The sequence below is a fragment of the Meriones unguiculatus genome, chromosome 20, assembly GCF_030254825.1.
Source record: "Meriones unguiculatus strain TT.TT164.6M chromosome 20, Bangor_MerUng_6.1, whole genome shotgun sequence".
Lineage (NCBI taxonomy): Eukaryota > Metazoa > Chordata > Mammalia > Rodentia > Muridae > Meriones > Meriones unguiculatus.
In genome coordinates, this window is record NC_083367.1 from 71,031,942 (window position 1) to 71,059,273 (window position 27,332).

At 47.3% G+C, this 27,332-nt stretch overlaps 1 protein-coding gene across 3 annotated transcripts in view; it reads right to left on the reverse strand.

Annotated features, from left to right (window-relative positions):
• The window catches only part of Ust (uronyl 2-sulfotransferase), a 336,745-nt gene that overhangs the window by 128,661 nt on the left and 180,752 nt on the right, over positions 1–27,332 (reverse strand). For all 3 annotated transcript variants that reach the window (XM_060373474.1, XM_021646693.2, XM_060373475.1), the window contains exon 5: positions 18,759–18,912. In XM_060373474.1, coding sequence (XP_060229457.1) covers positions 18,759–18,912 — 154 coding nt within the window. The remainder of the gene's footprint in view (positions 1–18,758; positions 18,913–27,332) is intronic.

Sequence of the window (27,332 nt, forward strand, 5' to 3'; positions counted from 1 at the left end):
AACTCAGAGCTCACTGTTTCATGTTTCCCATGAGCCACCACACCCATGGGGTCTGCCTGCCTCTGCCTCCAGGACTGGGGTTACAGGTGGATGTAGCCACATACATCTTGGCTTTTAACTTGGGCACTAACCCATGTTAACTCAGGTCCTTGTGACTACAGAGCAAGCACTTTACAACGAAGGCATCTTCCCTGCCCCAGGCTTCTCATTCTAGGCTGAGATGGGAACCCTTGTCTCTAGGGTTGTTAGGAAGATCAAATTAGGTACACAGGTGCTCAGTACAACTTGGAACATAGCCAAGACTCAGGAATAAGCCAGAGGAAGAAGCCAAGGAACCCGGAAAATCTGGAAAAGGAGGGATCCCAAAGGCTGGGACTGAGAAAGACTATTTAGAAGCTGGAAAGGACATGACTAGAGAGAGAGAAGAGGCAATGGCATTTCCACTTGGGTTAGGTGCACAAGAATTAAAAGGGAGATGAGGCTTCTCAGAAGAGGAAGTGAGAAGTGTGGGGTGATTAATCAATTGAGAAAGTGAAAGGTCCAGGTTAGAAGACAGGTCCGGATTGGTAAGAGCCTGATAGCCAGAGGAAAGGTTTCAGGATTAGTCCCTGAAGGCAGGACTCAGGGAGCATCTCCTGCAGAGATTTAAAGGGCTGAACAAACAGCAACCTGAACCGGGCAGTGCCCTGCCAGGAGAGAAAAGGGGGGGTCACTGCAAACAGAGATGAGGCAGCTGCTGCTGCAGCCTTGAAAGGTTCAGAAAGACTTGGGTGCAGGCAGTACCAGCCGAGGAGGGAGAGGAAATCGGAGTGGCTGTAGAGAAGTTAAGGTTTGACTGGGTGGAGAGGACAGTTGAAGCCAGGTGTTGCTTAGGTGTCGTTCAGAAGTTCTAAGTATCACAGGCATTTTGATTAGACAAAGCAACTGTGTCAAACTGCAGAAACTCCCCTCAAGGTGCTGTGCTTGTACACTTGGAGAAAAAATCCTTCCAGGACACTGTCCACTGGAGACGAGGGAAAGACGTGAGGCCGAGTAGTCAGCTGTGACCTAACAGAACATCTAAATAAGAAAAGAATGGCTCAGGCTTAAACTTGGGGTTTTTATATAAAGGGATGGGCTAACTAAGGATATTAACTATCGAAACTTAACCAGAACAGTGGGGGGAATGACAGGCTGAGGGCTCAGAGGCATGTTACCTCAAATGAATTCAAATGAGAGGTTTCATTCCCTTAGGTCAATTTAGCAGTTTCCACTTGTAGACCACTGGGGGGAACCACAGGAAGTTGGGGGTCACTGGAAAGTTCTTCCTTGGGCTTCTCAAGTCCCAGACAGCAGAGAAGCCACAACAGCGGGGAGCCAACATCCCCCTGGGGAATCTAAACTCATCTGCTTCCATTTCCCTGGTTAAATGGACGCATGGGGCTGGAAGGGTCCTGCCTTTCCAGTCCAGGTGTGTTCAGGGTTATTTCAGAGACCTTCCCAGCCTTTTTTTGTTGCGGTGGCACATGCCTGTAATATGAGAACTGGGAAGGTAAGGTGGGGACATGAAGTGTGAGCGTAGCCTTTGATACCTACAACCCCCATCTCAAAAGCAATCACACAAAAATTAAGTCAAAGAAAGTTCAATAAAAGAAGAGGCATGGGGCCTCAGCATTGCAAAGAGGCTAGAACTACCCAAGATCACAAAGAGACAGACAGCTCGTTTGCTGTCTCCATCATAACCGAAATCAAAGCAAAGGTGGCCCAAGGTCAGCCTGTGGTTGTTTTTCATCTTTCCTTTGTATTGTAAAACTGTGTTGATGAATGTATTCAGCATTTATTATTACGGTTTATTAAATGTGGTTGGGAGGCACTGATTGCCAGAAAAACCTCACCCATGGGAAAAAGACAGAAACCCAGAGAGCTCAGAGGAGCATAGCAGGACCAAATTCACTGTCCACACAGGCTTTCAAGAAGGCATCTACCCTAGAACTGGGGAATCATAAAAATAATAGCTATGCTGTAAGCTAGGGAAGTGTGTGTATGTGACACTCAGACTACAAAGAAACAAAAATTATGCACTTGAATACCACAAAGAGATTATAAACCATGAAAAGCATTTGCAATTTATACATTAAGTAACAGGCTAAGTCCTGTAATAAGTCTAAAGTTTTGAGAAAGTTATTCAGCTTCAGTGAATGTGCCAGTGTAAGTGAGAACGACCCACATGGTCGCATACATTTGAATACTTGGCCTCCAATCTGTGGAACTGTTTAGGAAGGATTATGAGGTGTGGCCTTGGAGTCAATGTGGCATGCTGAGGAAGGTGTGTGAGGAAGGGGTAGGCTTTAAGGTTTCGAAGCCCATGCCAAGTCGGGTCTCGGTCAGATGTGAGCAGCAGCGACTGCTCCCGTTCCACGCTTGCCTGCTGCCATTATAACCACGGACTTAGCCTGCTGTAACCAAGACCCCAGTGCTTCTTCTATATGTTGGCTTGGTCATGGTGCTTCATCACAGCAACAGAAAGAAAACTAAGACAAACAAGTAGATGGAAACTCAGCTTAAAATCCCCAGGAGACACCGTTTCCCATCCTCGAGGCTGACAAAGATTAAAATGTTTCCCATAGCAGAGTGGTTTGGTCGTTCATTGGAGGAGCATTTTCCCGTTCTGCACGGTAACTGCAGCTCCTGTTTGAGTGCTAACAGTGGCGTGGTCCCAGCCAAGGCCTCAGACATCAGCTTTGGTCCGAACCAAGCAGATCACTAGAAGTTTGTGGGCCGCAAACAGCTGGCCACCAAGGCAGCCGGGAAAAGCACGCCCTCTACCGGTGGGGTAAAGAAACCTCACAGCTACAGGCCAGGGACAGTGGTTCTAAGAGAGATTTGTCATTACCATAATTAGACTGAGCTGCTCATCAGGAAGCTGCCTCTCCGGAGGCTGGCGAGGGAGATTGCCCAGGATTTCAAAACCGGCGGCCATTGGTGCGCTTCAGGAGGCTAGGGAAGCATACGTGGCTGTTTGGAGATGCCAATCTGTGTGCCATCCACGCCAAGAGAGTCACCATCATGCCCAAGGACATCTAGGCTTACCGGACACGGGGTGGGGGTGGGGAGCCTAAGTCAAGGCAGTTTTTACAGCCTCTTGTACATTCTGTAAAAATACTTTGGTTTAATTTCTGCCCTCTTTGTAAGACATTGATTGTAATACGTTGCATGTTAAGTCATTGCGTCTCTCACTCAGGATGAACACTGAGTGTCTGTTCACAGACCTGCGCCGTGAGCTCTGTGGCTCAGGGGTGACGAGCTGGTAATGCGCGGGAGGGACGGGTGCTACCTCCTGCTCCTCATGCAGGCTTCTGTGTGCAATGACTTGTCGGGGAGCTACTATGGCACTAGAACTGACAGATGTGTACTTTTCCAAAAAAAAACGGTTATGACTTGATCCAAGTGTCTAACCATACATCACTGTGATAGAGTATGGGCTTTTTCAAAGATCGATGACACAAGTTTTACCCACGCTGTAACAGTTTCCTTAAAAAAAAAAGTAAACCTGACTGCTGTATAATACACTATGTGCATTCATAGTAGTTTATCATAATTTAATAGTACATAAAATTATGTAATTTTATATGTTGTTCATCATTTTTAAATTAAATGTTTTACACTCAGAAGTGGCTCAACAGTACTTACAGTTTCTGAAATTTCAGCCAAGGGATAAGTTCATGGCAGTTAATGGCTCTAATTTGCAAATTTAAAAAGAGATGAAGATGGCTAAATAATTTCTAGATTATATGGAATTTTGTCTTTAATTTTCCAGTTGGTAGATCAGTTTGTAGGAGCTTATATCTTGGTATGTTAAAGAATAAAGCTTTCATCATACTGCAGTAACTACTGTATAACTTTTTTTGTATAATAAACTTAATTTACATTGCAGCAAATATAAAATTCATTTCCTGTGTTTTCTCCCACTGCTGTGAGCGCCACTGACCCCAGATTCCTGAATCTGGCCACTCATGCATCTACGGCTTCTCATGCTTTTTAAATATCCCCTTACTCTATCTGCAATTTATTCTGATACATGACAGGGTAGAGGGGTTAACTTTGTTCTTAACTATCCAATTTTTCCTAGGGCCCTTATTAGCCGACCTACTCAAAATTCAGTGACTTCATCTATTCAGTATCATGTTCTTGCGTGGCTTCTTGATGGAGTAATGATGATAGCAAATCTTGACGACAGCTAGCATTATATTAGATTTGTCCGTTAAATGCTTTGACCACGACTTGGGAGGCAGTGAGCTATGGGTCACAGACTTTTGAAGGCTGGGCGAGAAGTGATGTGAGCGTTGTTTATTCCACAGCTGGGAGCTGGTTTGTGAGAAGTTAGAGCGCACTAGGCTGAGCAGTTGACTGGCTACTCCAGCCCCCAGCAGCATGTCCTTCAGGGCACTTTCTTTTCCAGCCATTACCAGAGCTTCACGGGGAAGTCACCTGAGAGCACAGGCTTCAGCCGTGCTTTGTGCCTCTTGCTCTCTGCTCAAAGCATGATGCTTACAGGAGCCCGCCTGGCACTTGGAGGAAAGACGTGAGAGAAGCAAGCTCTCGGGGTAAATGAGACCACTGGCAGTAGGAGCTACAGGTTAATGCTTCTCTCTTTCCTTCTTTAGGTGCGACAGATTTCAGGGCCAGCTCTGTTCTGCCCGAAGAGTCCTGGTCTTCTCACGGGAGCTACCAGCTTAAAGCTGCACTGGGCCCCAGGTAGCTGCTAGGTTCCCAGTACTTGGCATGTTTTCTCTCTTGTTGAGCAGTTAAGTCCAGTTAGGGAGATACTGGTTGCTGCCAAGGTACTCGTGCCATTACTACACACTTTGGGTTAGCACTCCATGCTGGTCTCTGTGCTTTGTCTACATCATAACAATGGATAAAAAAAATAAACTATACATTTGACAGATAGGGGTGTATGTAACCATTTGGAAGGAAGAGAGAAGGGAAATGAGAGTTACAATCTCCAGATAATGTTAAAAATTGAAAAAAAAAAACATATATCTGGGAATAATGTTTAAATTCTAACACCTTCACACCAGCTCAGACCTTTGGCTTTGGCTCTACCATGATCTTAGACTAAAAGTGTGACCAGCCTGGTTTGAGTATGGTCTATCTTCTCCAAAACACATGCTGAATTTCCTGCAGAAACATGTCAGCTATCTAAGGAGTCTGGCCACCTTAGATAGCTTCTCTGCTGACTATTTACCTTCCTCTCCATCCCAAGCTCAAACAGTCCACAATCCCTGGCAGAAACTGTCCAGATGCTGGCACTATACTATGACCCATGAGGCTTTCAGATTCTGCCCTGTAACCCAGGACTGGTAAGAGAGAATGGACCGAAGCAGCTACTTGCCTAAGTTGGGGGATGGAAAGGAAAGCTGGTAGGATGGCCCCAGAGTTTCTTGTCTGGGTGTCTGAATAGACGGGTACCCCTCACTAATAATAACATAGGAGGAAAAATGTGCTGGAGCAGGGCGTGGAATGCACGGCTGGCCCCTAGCAGTGCCTAGCACGCCCATTTACCACGGCTGGCCCCTAGCAGTGCCTAGCACGCCCATTTACCACGGCTGGCCCCTAGCAGTGCCTAGCACGCCCATTTACCACGGCTGGCCCCTAGCAGTGCCTAGCACGCCCATTTACCACGGCTGGCCCCTAGCAGTGCCTAGCACGCCCATTTACCACGGCTGGCCCCTAGCAGTGCCTAGCACGCCCATTTACCACGGCTGGCCCCTAGCAGTGCCTAGCACGCCCATTTACCACGGCTGGCCCCTAGCAGTGCCTAGCACGCCCATTTACCACGGCTGGCCCCTAGCAGTGCCTAGCACGCCCATTTACCACGGCTGGCCCCTAGCAGTGCCTAGCATGCTAGACTGGTTCAAAGCCCACTGAAGCTGCACAGGGGAGAGGATGGGAGAGGCGGGCACTGCTGTGCACCACACACCTGCTGCCCCCTTTTCACAGGAGCTGTGACAACTGCCGAGAATGGAGGAAGGGAGCATATTCTATCACACATCGTACTTTCGCTAAAAATGGAAGGCTTAGGCAAACATGAACTAATCTTCAGGATTTAGAAAGCAATATCAGAGGAAGCAAAATAGACATAATCCACGCTGAATAAAAATTACTTCGTGAAAGAAGATTAGAAGCAATAAAGTCTGCAGAGGCTAATCTGATTGCCTCGGTTCTGATCGTTGCTCTCACTCTCCCGGGGTTTTTATTAGCCCCGGTGCTAACAGAATGCCTCAATTAGAGCTGAGGTACATAGCTACCAATGTCCTCCTTTCTTGTTTATCCTGGTAACTCTTTTAAGCATCTGGGATGCTTCTGCACATTCCATCTTACTACAAAGGCCACACCAGGTTTCTTTCTTCTTTCCTGTAAAGGAGCAGGCTCTCAAACAGGAAAGGCAACATTCTGCTGTTTTCTTTGACTGTTTTGGGGTGTTTTTTTTGTTTTGTTTCTTGCCTTTTGGTGTGTGTGTTGATTTAAATGAAAAATGTCCTGCCTGGGCTCGGATATTTGAACATCTGTTCCCCAGCAGGTGGTGGTGTTTCGCTAGGGTTAGGAGGGCAGCCCGGCTGGAGAGGTACAGATTGGAGGGTTCACAGCCTCGCTTTACTTCCTGTCTGCTCTCTGTTTCCTGACTAGGGCTGAGGACGTAAACTTTGGGTTTCCTGTCCTGTCCCCACACCTGCAGCTTGCTGTTCTGTCTGCATGACGGCCTCTCGTCTCCCTGGCCCTTCCTTCGGTAAGCTGCCTTGGTCATGGTGTTTCATTACAGCGGCACAACAGTGACTAATACGGGCGTGATTTCTTGTCCACTAAACAACTGCACCTCTTGCACAGATAATCTGCAAGCTTTGAGTGTCAGAGAAGTGTCTGCTTTAGAGGCTTAGGAGACTTGGTGGCCAAAGGAAGTCTTCCTCACTTCCACTCATTTATTCCTGATTTCTTTCCTAAACAATCAGTGAATATAACAAATGGATAAAGGTGAACAGCTCATGAAATTCACACCAAACCACATTTATTGGAATCATCTCTACTTCATAACACTCGTCAACTTATTACTAAAGGGAACAAAAGTAGTTGGTTAAAGTATGCTTTGCAAATTTTATGGATTATGAGTCAAGACCACCAGGATATCCAGTCCTGAGTGCTCATTCTATAGGTGTCCCAGACATTTACATTTCTTTATACTTACAGGCAGGTTTGGCTTTCAGCTGCATTTTAGGAAATTGGGTATGTATAACATGGGTATCTCCTCCCTACCCCTCCCCTCCCCTGCCTTTCCCTCCCTTCTCTCCTTCCCTCTCCTTTCCTCTCCTCTTCTCTTATTGGTACTTATTGGAGCCCGCTTGGCACTTGGAGGAAAGACGTGAGAGAAGCAAGCTCTCGGGGTAAATGAGACCACTGGCAGTAGGAGCTACAGGTTAATGTTTCTCTCTTTCCTTCTTTAGGCCCAACAGATTTCAGGGCCAACTCTGTTCTGTCCAAAGAATTCTGGTGAGACTATTTTCCTCTTTCTCTTTCTCTTCCTCTTCCTCGTCTCCTGTCCTCTCCTGTCCTCTCCTCTTCCACTCTTTCTCTTTTTTCTTTGGGGATAGGGGGTTGTGACTCCAATATAGACCAAGCCAGCCTCAAACTGATTCAGCCTCCCAAATACTGAATTACAGGTGTGTGAGGGTCAGTGTTGACTGTCAGCCTGACAGAATCTAGAATGACCCAGGAGAAGGGCTTCTAGGAATAGCGGTGACGAATTATCTCGATTACGTTAGATGAGGGAGGAAGACAGTCCCACTGCGGGTGGCAGCGTTCCCTGGCTGGGACCCTGGACTGTAAAAGCAAGAGACCTAAGGGCAGCATGCATTCCCGCTCTCCGCTGCTGCTACGGACATGACACCACCAACCACTTCAAGCTGCCACTGCCTGTTTCCTCCACCATGATGAACCTCGACACCCTCAAGCTGTGCACCAGAATAGACGTTTTCTCCCTCAGGAGAGAATGGATAATACTTTTGCCAGAGGACCTTATCACAGCAAGAGAAGAAACTAAGCCCCATATACCAGCCTCCACATCAGTTGAGGGGGAAGCTCAACAGCCCTCTCACCCCTCTCCCACCTGCCACCTGCTCTGCTCCTGATGGCATCTACAATGTGCCCTCAACATGGTAGCCAGTCATTCCCTCTTCTTAGTTTCCATACTTCTTTGAGCCCAGGGTATTTAGCCCTGTCCTTCAGTCTTCAGCCATTAGAGGGCAAGGCTGCTGCAGCGAAGAGATCCTGCAACTTGTTTTTGAGAGCTTGAGTGAAGGGAGTATTTTTCCAATTACACACTATCTAATTCAATTTACATTTATTAGAAGGACTGCCAGCTATTTCATGTTAATATTGACATTTTCATAAGTGCTTGCAATTAGAATTCAAGCTGAGATTCCAATAAATCTCTTAGATGTGTTACCCTTACTTTTCTTGTCTCCAGACTAGCAAATATTTTTAAGAATGTGTTTGGAGGTCAGGCAGCCTTTGGGGGAATTTATACTGTGTATATAAACTAGCTGGGCAGAGGAAAAATATGGCAGAGCAAACCGGGGACAACTCTAGTGGCCTGCCAGCTTCTGCAAGACAAGTGTGGGTGTAAAATTCAAATTTTATCACAGATTAATGGAGCCACTGGTTTTTCACTTTCTGAGGCTCTTTGCCCCGTTGCTTCTAACAGCAGGCTCTGGCTGTGTTTAAAGAATCTTCCCTGGCTGCATTTGAAACTGGTTCTCTAAGCTCATGTCATTGTACAATGTGTGTGCATTTAAAGAACGTCACATAGCCCCCCAAAGGGACAGTAATGGATTCCAGGTGCCCTGCCAACCTATGAAAAGGGAAAGGGTGATTGTCCACACGTTAATATACTTTGTCCATCAAAACGTTCACTGTCCTATTGCCTGAAGTACAGCTTTCTAACGTGAGCGCTCAAATCACAGTGTGACACACTCTTTGTCTTCCCAGTCACAGGAATTCTCTACTTCAATGTTTAGTGATAGGCCTGGCTGAAGATATACACAGGACACTCATAGTTACAACAGACACTGCACTGCACCGTTTGACTGTGTGTGTGTGCGAGTATAATCATGCATGTAGACATACACACATGGAACTCAGAGGCCAATGCCAAGTGCTATCCTCAATCACTCCTCACCTCATTTGGTTTTGTTTTTGAGACAGGGTCTCTCACTGAACCCAGAGCTCAGTTCAGTGAGCACGCTGTCCACAAGCCCCGGGCTCCTTCTCTCTCCCTTCTTAGCGACGGGAGTGTAAGGATGCACCATCAGGGCCACTGGGTGCTTTTAAAGGTCATGGGCTCTCTCCTGCCACCTCCCGTGATCTAAAGATCAAACTCAGCTAATGTGCATAAGCACCTCTACCTCCCGGGCCTGACATCTGGGATCTAGAGGACTGACCTTGACCTCATGATTGTGCAGCCAGCCCTTTACCAACTAAACTAGCTCTCCAGTCCCTAGACTTAGTACGTGTCAATTAAAAGTCTAGGAACTAGGAAATTTTAAGGGGGAGGGAGAGACACAAATACAGCTTTTTCTAAATGGTAAGAATGAAGGGTGTTGCCTTGTCTCAGTGAACACACCTCTTGCAAATTCACCAGGAGGGTGGTATGTGGCTAATTCACCAGTTCTCAGCCATAGCTACACAAAAGCACCACTTCTGGAGCTTTTAAGTAATAAATAAATAAATACCAAAACAACAAACAAATAAAAACCCTCTAGAGCTGGGCTGCATCCCAGACCAATTTGGCCACATTTCTGTAGCATGTCTCAGGCCCTGGTGGTTTTGATTTGACCCCTCAACCCCCACATCCCTCTGTTCTCTCCCCTGTGACTGCCAGGGGCAGCCAGGGCTAAAGCTTCGCTTTAGTGAGTGCTAGCTAGCCACCTGGTACAGCGCCGGCCCACAGCTGCAGGGACCGCTGACTCACAGCGGACAGGTGGCCAGCAGGAAGCACCTGGCTGCGCTCTGCTGGCTCTTGTGGTCGGTTGATGGTCCTGATGGGACCGTGGGTGGAGAAAGCAGGTCAAGGGAACATCTGGAGAAACAGTTTCACTCTCCACCAGGTCTTGCCTCCGCCCCATCCATGGGCTCCAGCCAAATGGGCGGTTTGCCGCGGAGAGAGCCTGTTGGTTGTTCTTAGGCGCATGCACATTGTTCAGAGTGCTCCTTCTTCTGCGGCGGTTCCCTGCTCTGCTCTTTACTCCTGCTGATCTGCACCCATCCTTACAGCCTCTGCTGGAAAGCTGCCCCAACGGCTGCAACCTCCCTGGACTTCATTCTTTCCTCAATTAAGCAAGGGAGGCACTGAGAGACGCTCTCCTTGCACGAAGCTGCTGTCCTTGCACCCCTCCCCGTCCTGCCTCTTCTCCGCCTGTCTTCTGCCATGTTAGGCTTTTTAGGGTTGCATTATCCAGCTAACCAGCAAGAGCACCTGCAAGGGCTGCTCCTCCATGGCCTGCATGCCCCACCTGGAGCACCCTCCTTGTGGGAGGATGGTGATCTCTAGACTCTTGCTCCTTGGTTAATCTCACTGTAGCAACTAACGATGAGCTGGCATTTCTATAGCTACTGGGAGCTCTTCCACTCTGTGTTGCAGCCACAGTGATGTTTGGTGTTCAGAACTAGATCCCTTTTAACGGAGAATCTAGGTTCCCACCACGTGGCCCACTGGCATTGGGATGGATGTCCTTTATGTGTGGTCTGACTGTCTGTGGCACTTCCCAATCCTCAACGGCAGTTGGGTTTCTTTTGTTCTCAAAACTACCCACATCTTTCTGACTTTCCTGCTTTCCCTCCCCTAGCCTTGTCCTGTTAGGTAACATGGCTCCATGCCCTGCCCCTTATTGGTGGCTTGATTTTCCCACTGGCTCTCACCCCTACCTTTCCTCAATGGTGTATAGGTATGTAAGAAGGGACAGAGGCTGTTGCTAGTCTCTGCACATGGGGATCCACTGACATTAGAGGACACGCTAACCTGATGACCTGCCTGTTGCTGTTTGCTGTTGTTGTATATTTATTTAGTCAATTCAGTATCTGAGAAGAGAGAACCACACTGAGAATATGCCTCTAAAGACTAGTCTGCCGACAAGCCTGGGCAGCATTTTCTTAATTGAGGATTGGTACAAGGGGCCCACACCATTGTGGTACCACCCTGGGCAGATGGTCCTTGGGTTTATGAGAAAGCAGATGGGAACGACGTAGGGGTAAGCCAGGAAGCAGCGGCTCTCCACAGCTTCTGCAGCAGCTCCACCTCCAGGTTCCCACCTCGAGTTCCTGCCCCAGCTTCCCTTAATGATGGACTACAAGTTATAAGAGGAAACAAGCTCTTCTCTTCCCAAGGCACATTTGGGAATAGTGCTTCACCACAGCAATGAAAACACTAACTAAGGTGGAAACTGGCACCAGGAGTGGGTAGACGACAGACTTGACCACATGTTTTGGGGAGGGTTGTGGCGGTATTTCAACTTCCAAGTATAAATCGCTGAGTGCTCAGAGATCAGCGGGATGTTCTACGGGAGCTCCAGAGATAAGCATATTGAGAGCAATGCCGATGAGAGAGGTGGGGCATAGCTGATGCTCTCTGATGGAGGCTCAGGAGGGGGTTGGTGGCATTCTAGTCTCCGGTTTACAAGGCTTCCAGGTCAGTGGTGGTGGCTTCCTCTTCTCCTCCTCCTCCTCCTCCTCCTCCTCCTCCTCCTCCTCCTCCTTTTCAGACAGCATTTCTCTGTATAGCCTAGGCTGACTTGAACTCACTTCATAGACCAGGTTGGCTTTGAACTCACAGAGATCTATCTGCCTCAGCCTCCCGGAGTGTCTGCTTTTCCTTTGCTCCAGAGCTCCTTGGAAGTTCTCTGTTGTCTTTCTTTGCTTATCTTCCTCTACTGTACCTTTCTCACAGTGGCCTTTGCTACGGTGGGCTTTGAAAGACTAGGGGCTCCTAGGCCACAGGACCATGTCTGCCCCATGGCAAGACATCTGGGCTCCTCCGGCCCCTCCAGCCCTCACACAGGGAGGCAGGCTCAACAAGCCAGTGCCGAGACAAGCTCCAAGCAAATAAACATGCGACACATGGTTGCCAGAAGACTGGGCCACGGCGCATCTCCAGCTATGGGGAACACCAAGGAGAGGTGTTTCTACGGAAACAGGGTGGGTCCAGGGAAGCCGTGAGACCTCAGCAGGGGCGGCAGATATGACAGCTCAGGGTCCGGCCCTGCATGCCAGGGACCCACAGAAGCAGCGGCCTCTGCAGGGTCCCTGAGCAGAGACGCTCCATACTAGAGGGGGGAAATGTCCCTTCCTCTTGAGAAGTCACTGGTGACCAAAGAGATTATTTTTAGGTCACACAGATCCACTAACAAAGCCAAGGTGTTCTTGGAAGTTTTTAGGTTTCCAACCACTTCTGCATAAAGGGCTTAACTGGTTCTCGAAATAACCCACGGAAAAGGCTAAGAAGGTAATCAATAGTCCCATTGTACAGACCAGCAGGTAAGACCCACAGAGGCCAACCACGGGCTGGCTCACCAGCTACTGCAGTCAGAAAGCAGGCAGCAATACAGCAAGACCCAGGCCTTAACATGGCAGGCAGTCATCAGAGGCCAAGTCGGCAGTAGCTAGAGAACAAATGTTTCCCACGTCCAGAAAGATCCTGGAAACACATCCACTGACAACCCAAACCTTTTAATAGTTTCCTTTCTTAAAGAAACACGATGCTTCAGAATGGAGGTTGAACTGGAGGCTTCATTCTCACGATGCCTGAGACATCCGTGAGTGAAGACAGGATGGAAATTTCCACCCATCAGCATTTCACACCCAAAGTGCCCAAGCTAACAATGTCCAGAGTTCAAATGCTCAGGCAAATTAAAATGCAAAACTTTCTGCAGAAGGGGGACATTTGAGGGACAGGAAGAAGACCAGTGAGAAGATAGGAGGAGGGACAGGGGAGAGCATTGGTGAGAAGGTTTTTGAGAGAGATACAAGGATACACAGGCAAGAAAATGTCACAAGGAAACCATTATTTTTCTAGGCTAACTGAAACAATTAGTAATAATAATAAAAAAGCAAAACCTAGCTGGTTCTGAGCCTCTGTCAGGCTTCTCCAGAACTGAACATGGCCAGCATGATTCACTGGATTCCTTAAGAATTAAGAAGCTGTAAATTACACATCCTTTCTTTGAAACATGCATTATTTCCATGGTTTTCAGCCAAGTTGAATGAGGCAGCTGCTCTCTGGGAACAAGCTCCCCACGCCTTCCTGCCTTCAAGTGTGTGTGTGTGATGGGGGTGAGGTGGGGAGGTGGGGGTGTGGTCTAATGGGGCTGCAGTGATGACTGAGGACCAAGCTCAACGGGACGGCTGTTGGAATTTTAAAGTGCAAAGAGGCATGTGCAAAGTATTTCACTATAGAAGTGTGCACAGCTGTCAGGAAAGGGCAGGAGCAGGGGTCAGATATTCACAGCTGGATGAGCAGAAAGGACAGTGTGAGAAACCCAGGCTCACAGAGGCTCAGTCTAGAAAGTGTGAGGCCTGGGAGGACCTAGTCAGGGTTACAATTTCCTTGATGAAACACTATGATCTAAGGCAACTTGGGGGAGGAAAGGGGTTCATTTTACTCACAGTTACAAATACCAGCTCATCATCAGAAGCAGTGTGGGCAGGGACTCAAGCAGGGCAGAAACCTGGGGGCAGGAAGCTGATGCAGAGGCCGCGGAGGGTGCTGCTTATTGGCTTGCTCCCCTTGGCTTGCTCAGCCCGCTTTCTTATAGAACCCAGGACCACCAGCCAAGAGAGGGCTCCACCCACAATGGGCTGGGAACTCCCCCATCAATCACTAATAAGATAATGTCTCACAGACTTGCCCTCAGACCAATCTATGGAGGCATTTTCTCAATGGGGTCCCTCCTCTCAGATGACACTAGCCTGTGCCAAGTGGACATGAATTAGCCAGCACAGCCCTGTCTTTTGCTTTCCTCTCAAAGACCCTGAGTTGCTTCCAGTTCATGCTTTCATTATGGAGTTCAAATATTCTCCTGCCACCCTCCCTCTGGGAGGCTGAGAAGACAAAATTAATGGAGCCCGTGGCCACTGCCTTTCTTGGGGGTGATACTGTCAATCATCTATCTGTATGTCATTAATTTATTTAAATATTATTCTCTGGCAAATGCCAATAAAGAAATTTTTAGAAGAATCAGCAAGTTTGACAAGACTGTGATGTTTTCTAGAAATTACAGAGAACCAGAAGATGCTTGAATATTTGAAAACAAATGATCACCCATCCTCCTTTTGAGATAAGGTCAGATATATCCCAGGCTGGCTTCAAACTCTACGTGGCCGAGAATAACATCAAGCTTCCCACCCCCATAACTGGTGCCAGTTTATGAAATGCTGGGGAGCGAAGTTGGGGCACCATGCATATCAGACGAGCACTCTACCGCCTGGCTCCGACCCCACCTCAAACAGGTGGTTTCAATGGTGACGTCTCTGTAAAGAAGTGCGGGTGACATTTCAACAGGTGTCGTTACAGACACAGTTCTGCCAAGAATCATTTGGGTGGGTCCTCTGTCTCTTTACGTTCAGAAGGTGAAACATAAGGTCTGAGGGGGTGCCTGCCACACAGTGAGATAGAGAGGTTTGATGTCTACTCTTTCCAGTCCCCATCCCACGCCCCTCATCGCATCCACAAGGCGTGCGCAGTCCAGCATCTCAGCTTCGTCCACCCACGACGGGAAGGCACCAACCACTTTTTCAGCCCCTTCAGCTAAAAGCCTTCTCAGCTGTGTGCTAAGAAGCTCCGCCTGACTTTAGGCACACTGAGAATTTTGGCAACTGGATACAGCATGAGGCTTCAGGGCACTGATATCTGGAATAGCACCCTGATTCAGGCCAGCACCGAGTCTGTGGGCATGAACCATGCAGGGAGTGACCTGGTGCACAGTCCCGAAGGGGTGACCTGCTTAGTCCAGCCGAGCCAACACTGTCTCCCCACAGCTGTCTATACCCCACAGAGAAACTAACAATACCCTCTTTTGAGTTACACAACTGACCATCCAGCCTTGTCAAATTGAAGATGGGTCTGACTGGGACAATTTTATGTCATGGGATTACAGAGATAGAAAAATAAAAAGAGGACACTTCAGCTATTAAAAAAGAAAAAGGCAATAGACCATCTTCCCAATAAACTCGTCTCTGAAAAAGAAAGCAGCTTTGAACAGAGTCAGGCCAGGCTAGCAGAGTCACCTGGGATCTCCTTTCAACTACTCCTCCCACCCCAGTTCCCTCTGCCACCCTGGGGAGCCTGGCCAGAAAGCAGTCTGGTGAGCCAGCTCAAACAGTCTTATCCAGAACACTGTTCATTTCCTGGAAAGGGAGGGCCCTTCAAGTCACCGAAGGTAGACCTGTATTGGGGTGTCCTGAGAACCTCTCAAGCCAGGTCCCACACAGGCAGTTACCAGTGCAACTTTCAGCATAGGGAGCTTTTAAAAAATAATCTAGCTCTGTAAATGAAGTTTGGTGCTAGAACACTCGCCAAGCATGCACAAAGCCCTGGATTTGATTCTCAGCACTGAAAATAACTAAAACCAAACCAAACCAAACCAACCAACCAACCAACCAACCAACCAACCAACCAATCAACCAACCCAAAACCATTAAACCACATTTCCCACCCCTAGTTTGCAATTTCTCCTTCTGATGACTATAGTTTATTACTCTATTATTTGTAGGCAAACAGGAGAATCATGACACAGCACGTTCCACAGCATCGGTTCTCAACCTGCAGGTCAAAAACCCCTCAGGGGTTGCAATCAGATATCCAGCATATCAGGTATTTACATTAGGGTTCATAATAGTAAAATGACAGTTATGAAAGAACAATAAAATAATTTTGTGGCCGGGGGTCACCACAACATGAGGAACTATACTAAAGGGTCATAGCATTAAGAAAGTTGAAAATCATTGCTCTACAGGATGGCACTAAACTTTGACAGAGAAGAACAACCCACATGAGGCCCCTCAATTTCCACATGCTATTTGAAAGACAGAACTGAGAAGATTCGTTTCCTCTCATGGAGATTCCCGAACAACCCAGGCTGATGCTAGGGTGGAGAGTCACTCTCGGAAAACTGACAGTAGGGCCCCATTGCTAAGGACAATATACAGCCCGCCAAATGCAGAGAGGTCAAGCTGTGCCTGCACAGAGCCTTCACCCCTGCATTCTCATTTCTTTGTGGTGGAGAGATACTCTGCAGGCTACCAAAAGAGAAACTTGGACACCAACCAGCCACAAAACTTTCGGCCTACGATATGTCCTGCCTGCAAGGTGTGCTGGGTGGCACAGAACCTTCTGCGGTGGCTAACCAATGTCTGCTTTAACTTGAAGCCTAGTCCATGAGAGGAGCCCATGCCTTACACTGCCTGCGTACGCAGGAGACAGAGACAGCGCAGAGACCTAGAGTAGAACCAAACATGACTGAAAAACCACCCACGAAATGATTCCTAAGGCTATTCTCTTATACTCAAAGCTCAGTGCCTTGTTCAGTCATCACCAGAGAGGTTCCCCAGCAGCAGATGAGAGCAGGTGCAGGGTCCCACAGCCAGACATTGTGTGGAGAGAGTCGAGACTGAAGTCTCTATTGGGCCCTTCCCCATGGAGCTTGGGGAACCCCATGGAAAAGGAGTGGAGGAAGATTCTAGGAGTCAGAGGAGATGGGCGCCAGGAGAACATGGCCCACTGAATCCACCAACTAGGGCTCACATGGGCGCAGAGAGATGCAAGTGGCAAGCAAAGGGCCTGCATGGGTCTGCACCAGGTCCTCCGTATATATATCATGGCTGTTGGCTTGGTGTTCTTGTGGGACTCTTAACAGTGGAAGAGGGTGTGTCAATGACACTTTTGTCTGCTCTTGGGACTCTTTTTCTCCTATTGTGTTGCCTCATCCACCCTTGGTAGGGCAGCTTTTGCCTTGTCTTATGCTATCTTGCTTTTGTCCTGTTTGGTTGCTGTCTTTTGGAGGCCTACTCTTGTCTGAAGGGAAAGAGACGGGGAGTGGATCTGAGGGAGTGGGGAAGTAGGAGGGAGCTGGGAGGAGGAGTTGTTGGGATGTATTGTACGAGAAAAGAATCTGTTTTCAAAAAAGAAGACTCATTTCCATATCTTTGGCATTTTCTTAGTATTAAGACTGAGTGAGATCTTTGAAATATCATTTTAATTAAACAGAATGTACTCTTTTAAAAGAATGTTAACCCATTTTAAGAGTCAATACAAATAACAAAGATGATTAAAAAATATTATTCCTCTAGAAAGCGAGTCTGTGTTTTGATCATATATATCATGTCACTGAATAAAAAAAAAAATCAGTAGCTGTACTCCTACTGGTACTTTAAAGACATCATAAACTAAAGAACAGCAACAACAATCATTGAAGCTTCAGGTAGATGAAGGAATATTGAAATGCTTAGAAACTTTTAAGAATTCTTACCACGAGATAGCTTGGGGGATTACCAAGTCTAAACATGAAACTGGTGCACATTCCACAGACACAGAGCCTGGAACTCATTTTATGCGTGATGTCAGTGGGCATACATGCTCAACTAGGAAGTCATGTGTGGCTGAGGTGTAGTCTGTCGGTGCTCAGAGTGTCTGCTCTGAGGACATCTCAGGTGTTCACATAACGATGCTCAGCCTGTACTGGTGGATGGTGGACAGCTTTGTGTGACCCATATGTCACCTAGATGCACACGGCGGGTGAGATGCTTAAATCTCCCTCCGTGTCTCTTATCCCAGGTTCTTAAGGCATGAAAATGACGACAAGGTGACTTCCAAAATGGTCTCAGTACCAAACACATACTGTGTTTTTTATGAATCAAAAAGGTTTGGGCACCATGCCAGCCCTGTGACTAACTGCGCTGGGTGATGAGGACCTAAGGTGGACACAGGTGCTGTGTATACTCCAGCAGTAGACACAAATCTGCACTGACTTCCTGTCTGCATGTCTTTCCTGTTCTGCCCATACCTAACAACTCAAGATGCTCGGGGCTCACAGCTCCTCAGTAAGCTTTTGTCACTGTGTCACTAAGAGAAAATGCATGTGCCTTTTATTCTGGTACAGGGCTGCCTGGGGTAGGTGTTAGGAAATGGAACACCTACCATTTTTGTGAATAATTCCTGTTGTTTTTTATTTAAACAACAACCGGAGGCCTTTATGGAGTCAAAAAAGCAAGCAAGGTTCAGCATTGCAGTTAGTCACTGGCAGCATAATAGGAATGCAGCCTTGAGGTCAGAGGGCTGGAAGACAATCAGCTACCAATTAGGCCAGAAACATCGGGCGCACCCTCAGGCGAACAGTTCTCCTAGGTCCTTTTGGAATCTCAAGGACCTCACGTGAAAATCCACTCCCTCAAGAGGTTGCCATGGGAACCGAGTAGGATGAGAAATGAGAACAAACTTTGCAACCCTCTGAGAGAGATCTCCAACTACATCTGTTCTTAACGATGGGAGTGGCAGGTCAGGACTCCCAAGGAATGTCCTAGGATGCAGCAATGAAGACAAACTGAGCAAAGCAAATCTGGAATCCGTTGCGGTGTTCTGGGTCATCTGGAACACGTTCTCACTCACAAAGGCTTCCACCTTGATTCACCGCCCCAAGGCAGCGGAGGGAGAGCCGCTGCAGACACCCAACAGAACTTACCAGGTAGCGCTCCTCCTGCCTCATGCTGGGGGTACGGATCATGTGATTCTGTTCCCCTCTCCAGTCTCCAAAGCGGCGGAAGAAATAGTTGGATAGAAACCTACTGACGGGGTCTCGAATGATGTTGATGTAGACGGGCTGGTCTCCTCCAAACCTAACATGGGACACACAAATAGGGCTTGTTATAACTCATCCCTTCTGCAACAAAGTGAGACCTGCTGGGACAAACTGTCCCTCAAGGTCAACTTAATGCAATCACTTCCCCTCAATTTACAGGCAACTGTAAATGGATAAGCATTTCGCTACCATGTAGGAAACAGAAATGGTGACACATGACAGGGGTGCCCATGGAGACACGTGAGACCAGTTGTTTTTGTTTATTATTTGTTTAGCACAGCACCCTCTGACACTGTTAAGGTACAAATACCTGGTTCTCTCAGTAGGCATACCTCTGTTGAGGATAGGGCGCACCATACTTGACTTTGCATTCCCAGTGGCTGAGGCAGAGTCCACTGCCACACCCTGGCCCTTGGTGATTTTTCAATCAATTGCTTGATTCTGAATTGCTTGATGGTGACGCAGTACTTGTATATTTTAATTCACACCATCTCAGCAAGGCGGTCTAAGGTGAGTGGACTGCAAACAGCCTCCACTGAATAGTCACTGTTCACCATGCTCTTAATACATTACACTGAAAACTCAGGGAAGACATCCAATGCCCCACAGACTAGAAACCAGAATTATCCCCATCTATGTCTAGGGAAACTGAGGCAGAATGAGGATGAATAATCTGTGGCTATGCCATGAGAAGAATACAGGTAAAGAAAATTCCAGAGTTAAGAAATGTGATGACACAAAGATACAGGAAAAAGATGCCAATCAAGGCACCTGTCCTCAAGCGATGGAATTATTTCCCAGCCCTGAGGAGGCTGAGACAGGAGACGTGTAGGTCTGAGGATAGCCTAAGCTACATAGTGAGACTCCATCTAAAAAATGACTAAAGTGTACGTCTATCAGGTATGCCCGAAGTTTGGCACTGTGATAGATGTTATCTACAAAGTTTGTGCTCTAGACCCATGCAAATGAGTTATATTTATGGTGTTTCCCAGGGTGTTAGCTAGGTTTTGAGGTTTGTGTTGGGCTTATTCGTGGCTGTTGTGGGATGCACTTGGGCCAGGAGCTGAAGGGTGGCCATTTAAGTTTTGATCTATCTGCAAGGATTCCCCACATGCAGTAAGAGCCAGCCCAAAAGCAAGATTTTCAAGGCCAACATCAAGAATCTGGAACTCCCCTAAATGGTCCTTCCCCATCTCCCTGAACAACAACAACAAAATAAGCCTGAAGCTTGCGGCAAGAACTCGGGCTCTGGGCAGAGGCCACTTTCTAGTGACTTCAGGAGAGAACTTTTGTCTCTGTGCTAAGGCTCTAGTGATCATTGGAGAGAACCTATAACCCCATCAGATGAAAGTGCTTGGCCTTATGCCAAGGACAAGAAGTACTCAGACGGAACAGATGGACCCCACACCCACCCCTCCCACCCGCTCCAGGAGACACTGTTCACTCTTCAGCCTGAGTCACAGTCATAAAACTTCAGTGACTGTTTCGTTGGTTTTTGGGGGGTCAGGGTCCCATGTCACTCAGGCTGACTGACGTTTGACACTAAGGCTTCCTGAATTACCGATCTTTCAACTCCTCCCTCTCAAGTGCTAGGTCTGCGGGTGTTCCAGGCTTTACACACCGCTAGCCATTAACCTCAGTGTAACCTGTCCCTGAACTCTGGCTTTCCTACTGTGTTGACATGTCTGTCTCTCACGACAGACTGTGAAGCTCCAGTACAGCCAGGGATTATGTCATCTAGTAGTGTGTAGCACACAGTAGGTACTCAAGAGAAGGTGACTAAATACAGACATGAATCCCTTCATGCATGCTTCCTAGTTCTTCAGCTTCTGTCAGTATCAAGTAGATCTAACGAGCCAACAGTTTATTTTTATGCATTAATTCATACACTAATGAGCCCAACATATTTGCATTTTTAAAGCTATTCAATAAAAAGACAGTAAATAAAGACTGTAGGCATAAGGTTATTGTGCACTGTGTAAAGATTCAAATCTGATTTCTGTGCCCCTATGTCTGATTGCAATCCTTGTTCTGAGAGTGTCCAGTCTCAAGGTTGTGTAAACATTGCTCCCCAATTTCCCCTGCTATGTCAATAGAGAAGCTTAACAGCCAATGACCAAGCAGGGGAGAGAACAGGGCTGAACTTCCCGCCAGCCAGGGGAGGTGGGGGAGGGAGGAGAGAGAGAAAGAGATGAAGTGGTGATTCTGCCACAAGGAGAAGTTCAGGAGACATCATGAGTGAGTAGCTGGAGCAGAGAAAGTCATAAAATGCAAGTATCTTAAGGATTTGGGCTGGGAGGTAGCCAGATCATCTCAGAGGTTTAAACTAAATTAATACTGCCAAGCTGTTCTGTCACAAAGCTTGTTAAATAAATATAATACTTCAGTATTACTTATCTGGAAGGTAATGGGTTAAGAGGAAAACTGCAATACAATTTAAAAATACCCACCAACAAGTGGCTGAGCTCATGGCTTAGTTAGTAAAGCACTTGCCTTCCAAATGTGAGCAGCTGACTTTGGCCTCATGTAAAAAGCTGGGCATGGAAGCATGTGCTTATACTTTAGGCAATGGTGAGATTGGAGGTAGAGAAGGAAGGACCCTGGAAGTCACTGGCCATCCAGCCTAGCCTATATATTGAAGTTCCAGGCCAGAGAGACACTGTCCCAAACAAAAGGCACCTGAGAAATGATAGTCAAGGTTGTTCAAGGTTGTCTTCTGACACACACACACACACACACACACACACACACACACACACACAAACACACACCTGCAAAGACTCTCCAGGAGCACAAATGAAGAACTCTCCAATAGTGAATTTCATGCCCCAGGATATACTCATGCTGGATTCCCCAGTGCTGTCACACAGGAAGACATGCTGAACCTAGGCAAGGTTATCCCTGCTAATGTGACTCTTACTCGCTCTTAAATGTAAGCAAGGTGACGCCTGTGCTACTGGACATAAGGCTAACTATAGTCCTAGGAGTCAGCCGAGCCTATCGCCAGCTTACCTGCAGATACACAAACCCTGGATTACCACCCTCTTTCAACCAGACTGGGCTCAGAGTAATGGTAAACAGAAACCACAGTAATAATTCTAGGGAATGCGGAGATGAAAAATGTACAGTGAATTTACAGACTTTAGTGTTAGGAACAATTGCAAATGCTGACGAGCAGAACTCAATCATGAAAGCCAATACACTCTCTAGAGATGAAGATATGGACATGAAGATGTCAGGCTGGGTGTGCATCCTGGTAGACTCTGCTCTCTGGCTTGCACTGAAGGAGAAAGGTGGGGTGAACACTGGCTGTGGGAAGCTGATGAAAATGGCTGGGGTGGCTGGGCCAGTGACATTAGGGTTCCTGCTCACGGAGGAAGATGACGTCATAAGGGGAAAAAAAATCTATGAGTTGAGCTGAGGGAAAACTCAGACTATGCTTGTCCTTGATGGGCTACCAATATGGCTGTGCTCATGGCCAAGGTAACCTGCTCCCTACAGTAAAAAGCAGAGAGCCAAGGAAGACTGCTCAAGGAAGACAAATTCAGCGGGTCCAAATAGGGAGAGCCCTCAGAAAAGCTCTCGCTCTAAACTCCAACTCCCAATTCGGTAGAGACAGCAGCATTGAACACTGGCATCCATTTTTCTTTTTTAATTTTCATTTTTTCCAGAGATGAAGCTTCTGGGTCATTATGGAAGGGCACAGAAAAGGATCCCATTGCTAGTGAGAATAAAAGCAAAGTCGACGTCTAGAAATGAGATGTGGAAACTAAACTGAACTCTGGAAGTGCTGGGATTGGCTCGCTCTGTTAAAGAACACCATCAAAGGGCAGCTGGTTTCCAGCCCCATCCCATAGTAGTTAGGGCTTCATCTGAGAACGTATCCGATGTCTCTGATGGCACCCAGTAGCTCCTTTGTTCCTCCATTCCCTTTCTATCTTTCTTTCACAAGTTAGTGTTGGCATTGAGGCTACCATGGAAGCAGAGGAAACAGAAGTAAGAACAGAAGTTGGGTGTGTCGGAGCAGGGAACCTTGGGTAAAATACAGAGATAAAAAAGGATAAGGGAAGAATTTTTTTTAAGTTTTTGAAATTTTTAGTATGAGAGCTATGGTTTACTTGACTATTTCAACAGCCTCAGGTTCTCTTGCCTCAACAAGGAGAGCCCAACTGAGGGGTGAGAGGAACTCTAGCCTGGGAAAAATATATATTCTCTGGTCCCCCAAAAGCTTTGAAAACAAGAAACAAAGGGCAGGGAGACTGAGGAGGGACAAGCTGAACTGAGTGTGTTGCAGTCTGTCTAGAACACTGAGCTCAGACACACTCCTGTGAGGCTGCTGATGCTGAAGACCTACGATTAAGAAAGCAAAGCCAAACCAAACCAACAAATTATATCCTGAAGTCCTGCAGCAACAGTGAAAGACCTATGAAGCTACAATGCACACACACGAAAGGCCTAACTCTGGCATCCCAACACTGAGCAGCAACTTCCAGGCCAAGGCGGTTTGGACTCTCTTCATCCGGAGGAATATACATTTGGCCCAAATTCCCAGGGAGTTCAAAATAGTGTTAAAGAACAGCCCAGGAAAACCCCTACAAACCCATACCAAACCTGAGATCTCTGCTGAGCCGGCAAGGCCCTGGCATAGCAACTGCAGAAACACCTTGTTGGTTGGATGAACAGAACTGCATGTGGTCAACGGGTTCCTTCAGACCCAGAGGAAAAAGAAAAAGGCGAATGAGGAGCCAACGCAATGGATGCATGGAGTCAGCCGACAAGTGAACCACCAGGAGCTCACAGGACAGGGTTTTATGTTGCTTTTCTTGTCTGCATGTCAGATAAAAATGGCGTTCTTCGTGGGGAAAGACAGATGGAGGAAAGCAACCAACAAACCTGCACTAATGCTGGGCACTCAAGACCCCACAGCAGGTGTGTGAGAAAAAGGGGATGCTGATGAGAGAAGAGCCTGACCCCGATAGTCTGCTGAACCGCAAGGATGTTTAGATAATGCATAAAAGGTTAGAAATATCAACAAAGGACAGCACAGTAGCCTGGCTGCCTCACGCGAGCAGCGCTCACCAGCTTCTTGAAAGCAGCTCAACTGTTTTTATACTTAGGGTTCAAAATAGAGAGCTCAGGTCTCAAAGTACATAACAATCCCAGCTTAGTTGTTTTCCTGACTCCTTGTGTTTTGGGGGAGACTTTCTTTGAATAGTCACAGTTTGTTACTTATAATGAAGATTTTCATAAATAAAGATACTCCATGGAAAAGAAGAAAAGCTGATCCTTAATCCCCTGGTTCTATGAATTTAACAGCTGTCCTGCGGAAGTATTCAAGTTTATAAGTATTCAACTTGGTTTTATAATTCCTTTTCATGTTTATGGAAGTCTTATGGCTAAGGCCCTGGTCCTGGGCTACAGGAAGGGAAGATGACCACAGAGGCAGCCGCAGCAGGCCACCAAAGTCCCACTACCTCTCCAGCTAGGCTCATCCTCTAGCCTGTGCTTAGCACACTCCTCCGGCTCCCAGCTGCCTGGCTCTCCCTCATGCTGCTTCTGTACCGGGAATGTCCTTTCCTGTCAGCCTCTCACACCTCAGCAGAACCAAAAGGAGCCTGTTGCCTGCCATCTCCCCTAGCGGAAGCCCATGACTTCTCTCCCTCCTTCTTGACTACACACTTTGGTAGTGGAAGAAGTAATGCAAGGATTCCAAAGACGAGAAAAACATTCTAACTCACTGAGGAAGTCCCAGCTCTCACAGCATAGAGAAGGCTGATGGAGGGTGCCTCGCCAATGTGCTCTGAGCTGGGCGAAGGGAGAGGAAAGAAGAGACACATAGCCTGCCTGAGTCTGCTGTGGAATTACTGGACTCACCAGCTCCAGAACTGCCAGAGAGACAGGAAGAGCTACTGTGGGTTCCTGTAACATCCTTCTCTCACAGGGCATGGTCATGGTCCCATCATCTGTAGCAGGTGGGCGGGGAGACGAGCTGCCTCTGTCTCAGAGATAGGAAAACGGAGAGCCTTCCCCGCCAGGCGGCACAGTAAGAAGGAAAACTCTGATGCTTAGAAGCCCCGAAGCTCAGGGCTGCACTGTGTTCTGCAGATGTGGAATCTTCTAAAAGGCTTCCCTCTCCCCACCCCATCCAGAACTAAAGCAATCAAGATTCCACTCCTGTATTTGACGGTAGAGGCTAGGGCAAAAAATACAGCCACCATGCTGGGCACTGCTGATCCAATTAAGATACTGGTTTTGGCTTCTTGTTAGTTTTGAATTGGCCTGTGATCATTATTAAAATTTGTTGTATCGCAGTTTGTATGGAAAGTTCTAACCTAGAAAGAACAGGGCACTAGGGACAGGAGTTTGAAGGAGTCAATGATGGCACACAGAGTGAAGGTCACTAGAACAGCCAAAACCAGAGAAATTTCTCTCTTTACAAATTATCAAACACAGGGCCCAGAGCATGTAACAAGTTCCAGTGGCCTCATTATGACTAATGACATGACTTCTGGAGGGAAGAGGCAGGGTGCTCACACCAGCCAACCCCGTAATGAGCCATGTTGAAAACAGTGAATAGGGCCAGCCCCTGGCCAAGCGTTACCATCGGTCCTTTTACATGGTCTCTTTACTGTCCTAAAGACCTGTAGCTTATCAAGTAGAGGACTGAAGACCTGGGAAGTGAGCTTTCAAACATATGGTGGTTGCTCCTGCTCCTTTCCTGAATCTTAGTCCTTCTTTACATTAATTGGCATAGGATCACCTGAGTAGAAGGAAAGTCCTTTGCCACGTCCAGTGGGTTGCCAGACATCAGGCTGGGCAGGAGAGCTTCATTCCACAGTCTGCCTCCTGAGGTGTCAGCCCACAGGGCCCATTGGGTCAGCTGTACCCACTGCATGTGGACAGAGCCCCCTGGCAAGCTCGTTGAACCCTTTGAGGGAACTGTTACCCTAAGGTATGGATGATGCTGTCAGACTGCTCACTAGGGGCTCTCAGGAGCTTGTCAGGAGACATGCCTCTAGACCCAGGGATCTACTGGCTGACAGATGCCAACTGGGAGTACATGGCAAGGCCAGTAGGCACAGTAGTAACCTCAGAGACGCCAGTGTAAGGAACAATGAATGACACTATAGTGGGCTGGTTTTATGGCAACTTTACACAAGCTAGAGTCATCACAGAGGAAGGAGCCCATGGAGAAAATGTTTCTAAGATCCAGCTGTAAGGCATTTTCTCAATTAGTGATCAGTGGGGGAGGGCCCAGCCCACTGTGGTGGTGCCATCTCTGGGCTGGTAGTCCTGGGTTCTACTCTAAGCAAGCGATGTGAAGCAAATCAATAAGCAGCACCCCTCTATGGCCTCTGCATTGCCTCCTGCCTACAGGCTCCAGCCCTTCTTTGAGGTCCTGTTCTGACTTCCTCCAAAAATGGAGTATGATCTGGAAACGTAAGCCAAATAAACTCTTTCCTCCCCGACTTGCTTTTTGGTCTTGGTGTTTCTGTTGCAGCAATAGAAACCCTAACTAAGACAATAAGTGGGGTATTCCTGTGACAGATCTGACTCTGTTTTTAGAAGGACTGTGAAAAGACTTTGGAACTTTGGGCTAGAAGAGCCAATGAGTGTTGAAAGCTGGGTGGGATGTTCTATGCTCAGAAGATAGAGAGCAGGGCAGAGAACGGAGGCCTGGCTTGTGAAGTTTCAGAGCCAAGTTTAAAGACTCTTTAAGGACATTTGCTATTTAGATTTAAGATTCTTTGATTCTGGTGCTGAAGAGTCAACACACAGAAGCTGTGTTCCGGAGGCGGCCAAGGATGCACCACTGGCTGGCAGCCAAGCGTGGTAGTGAAACGGTTACCCAAGGGTACTGGCTTTGAAGGAATGAAGAAATCACGGAAAGCGACTGAGGGCTGGCACTGTGAAGGTGCAGCCTCAGTAGCAGTTGAAGGCCCGGGATTGAAGGGGCCAATGAAGTGAAGCTGAGGCTTAGAACCATGAAGAGAGCTCATGAGAGCTACTGGTGAAAGAGCAGCTTAGTTTCAGCAGAAGACCTCAGTATTTTCAGAGATGCCAGTACCACGATCACCAAGAACAGCAACAGCAGAAAAGTGGAACCAGCTAAAGCCTAGAAGAAAGCATGGAGCCAGAGAAGCAACCCAAGCCCTTTGGAAGAGTGTAAGAGAGCATGAGTGGATCCCAGACACGGGACGGTTAGTTTGGTTTTGCTTGGATTATGACTGTACTCTGATTTTTCCTTCCTGAAGTAAGAAAGTACTTGATTTATTTTTATTTTTTATTTTACTGGAGCCCACAGTTAAAGAGACTTTGAATTTTAAAAGACTTTGGATTTTAAAGAGATTGGCTATTTTAAAGGGACTGAAATGTCAATGTGTTTGAATCTGTAAAGACTGTGGGACTTTTAAAGTTATTTATGTTTTTAATGTCAGATCTTGGAAATGGCTAAGA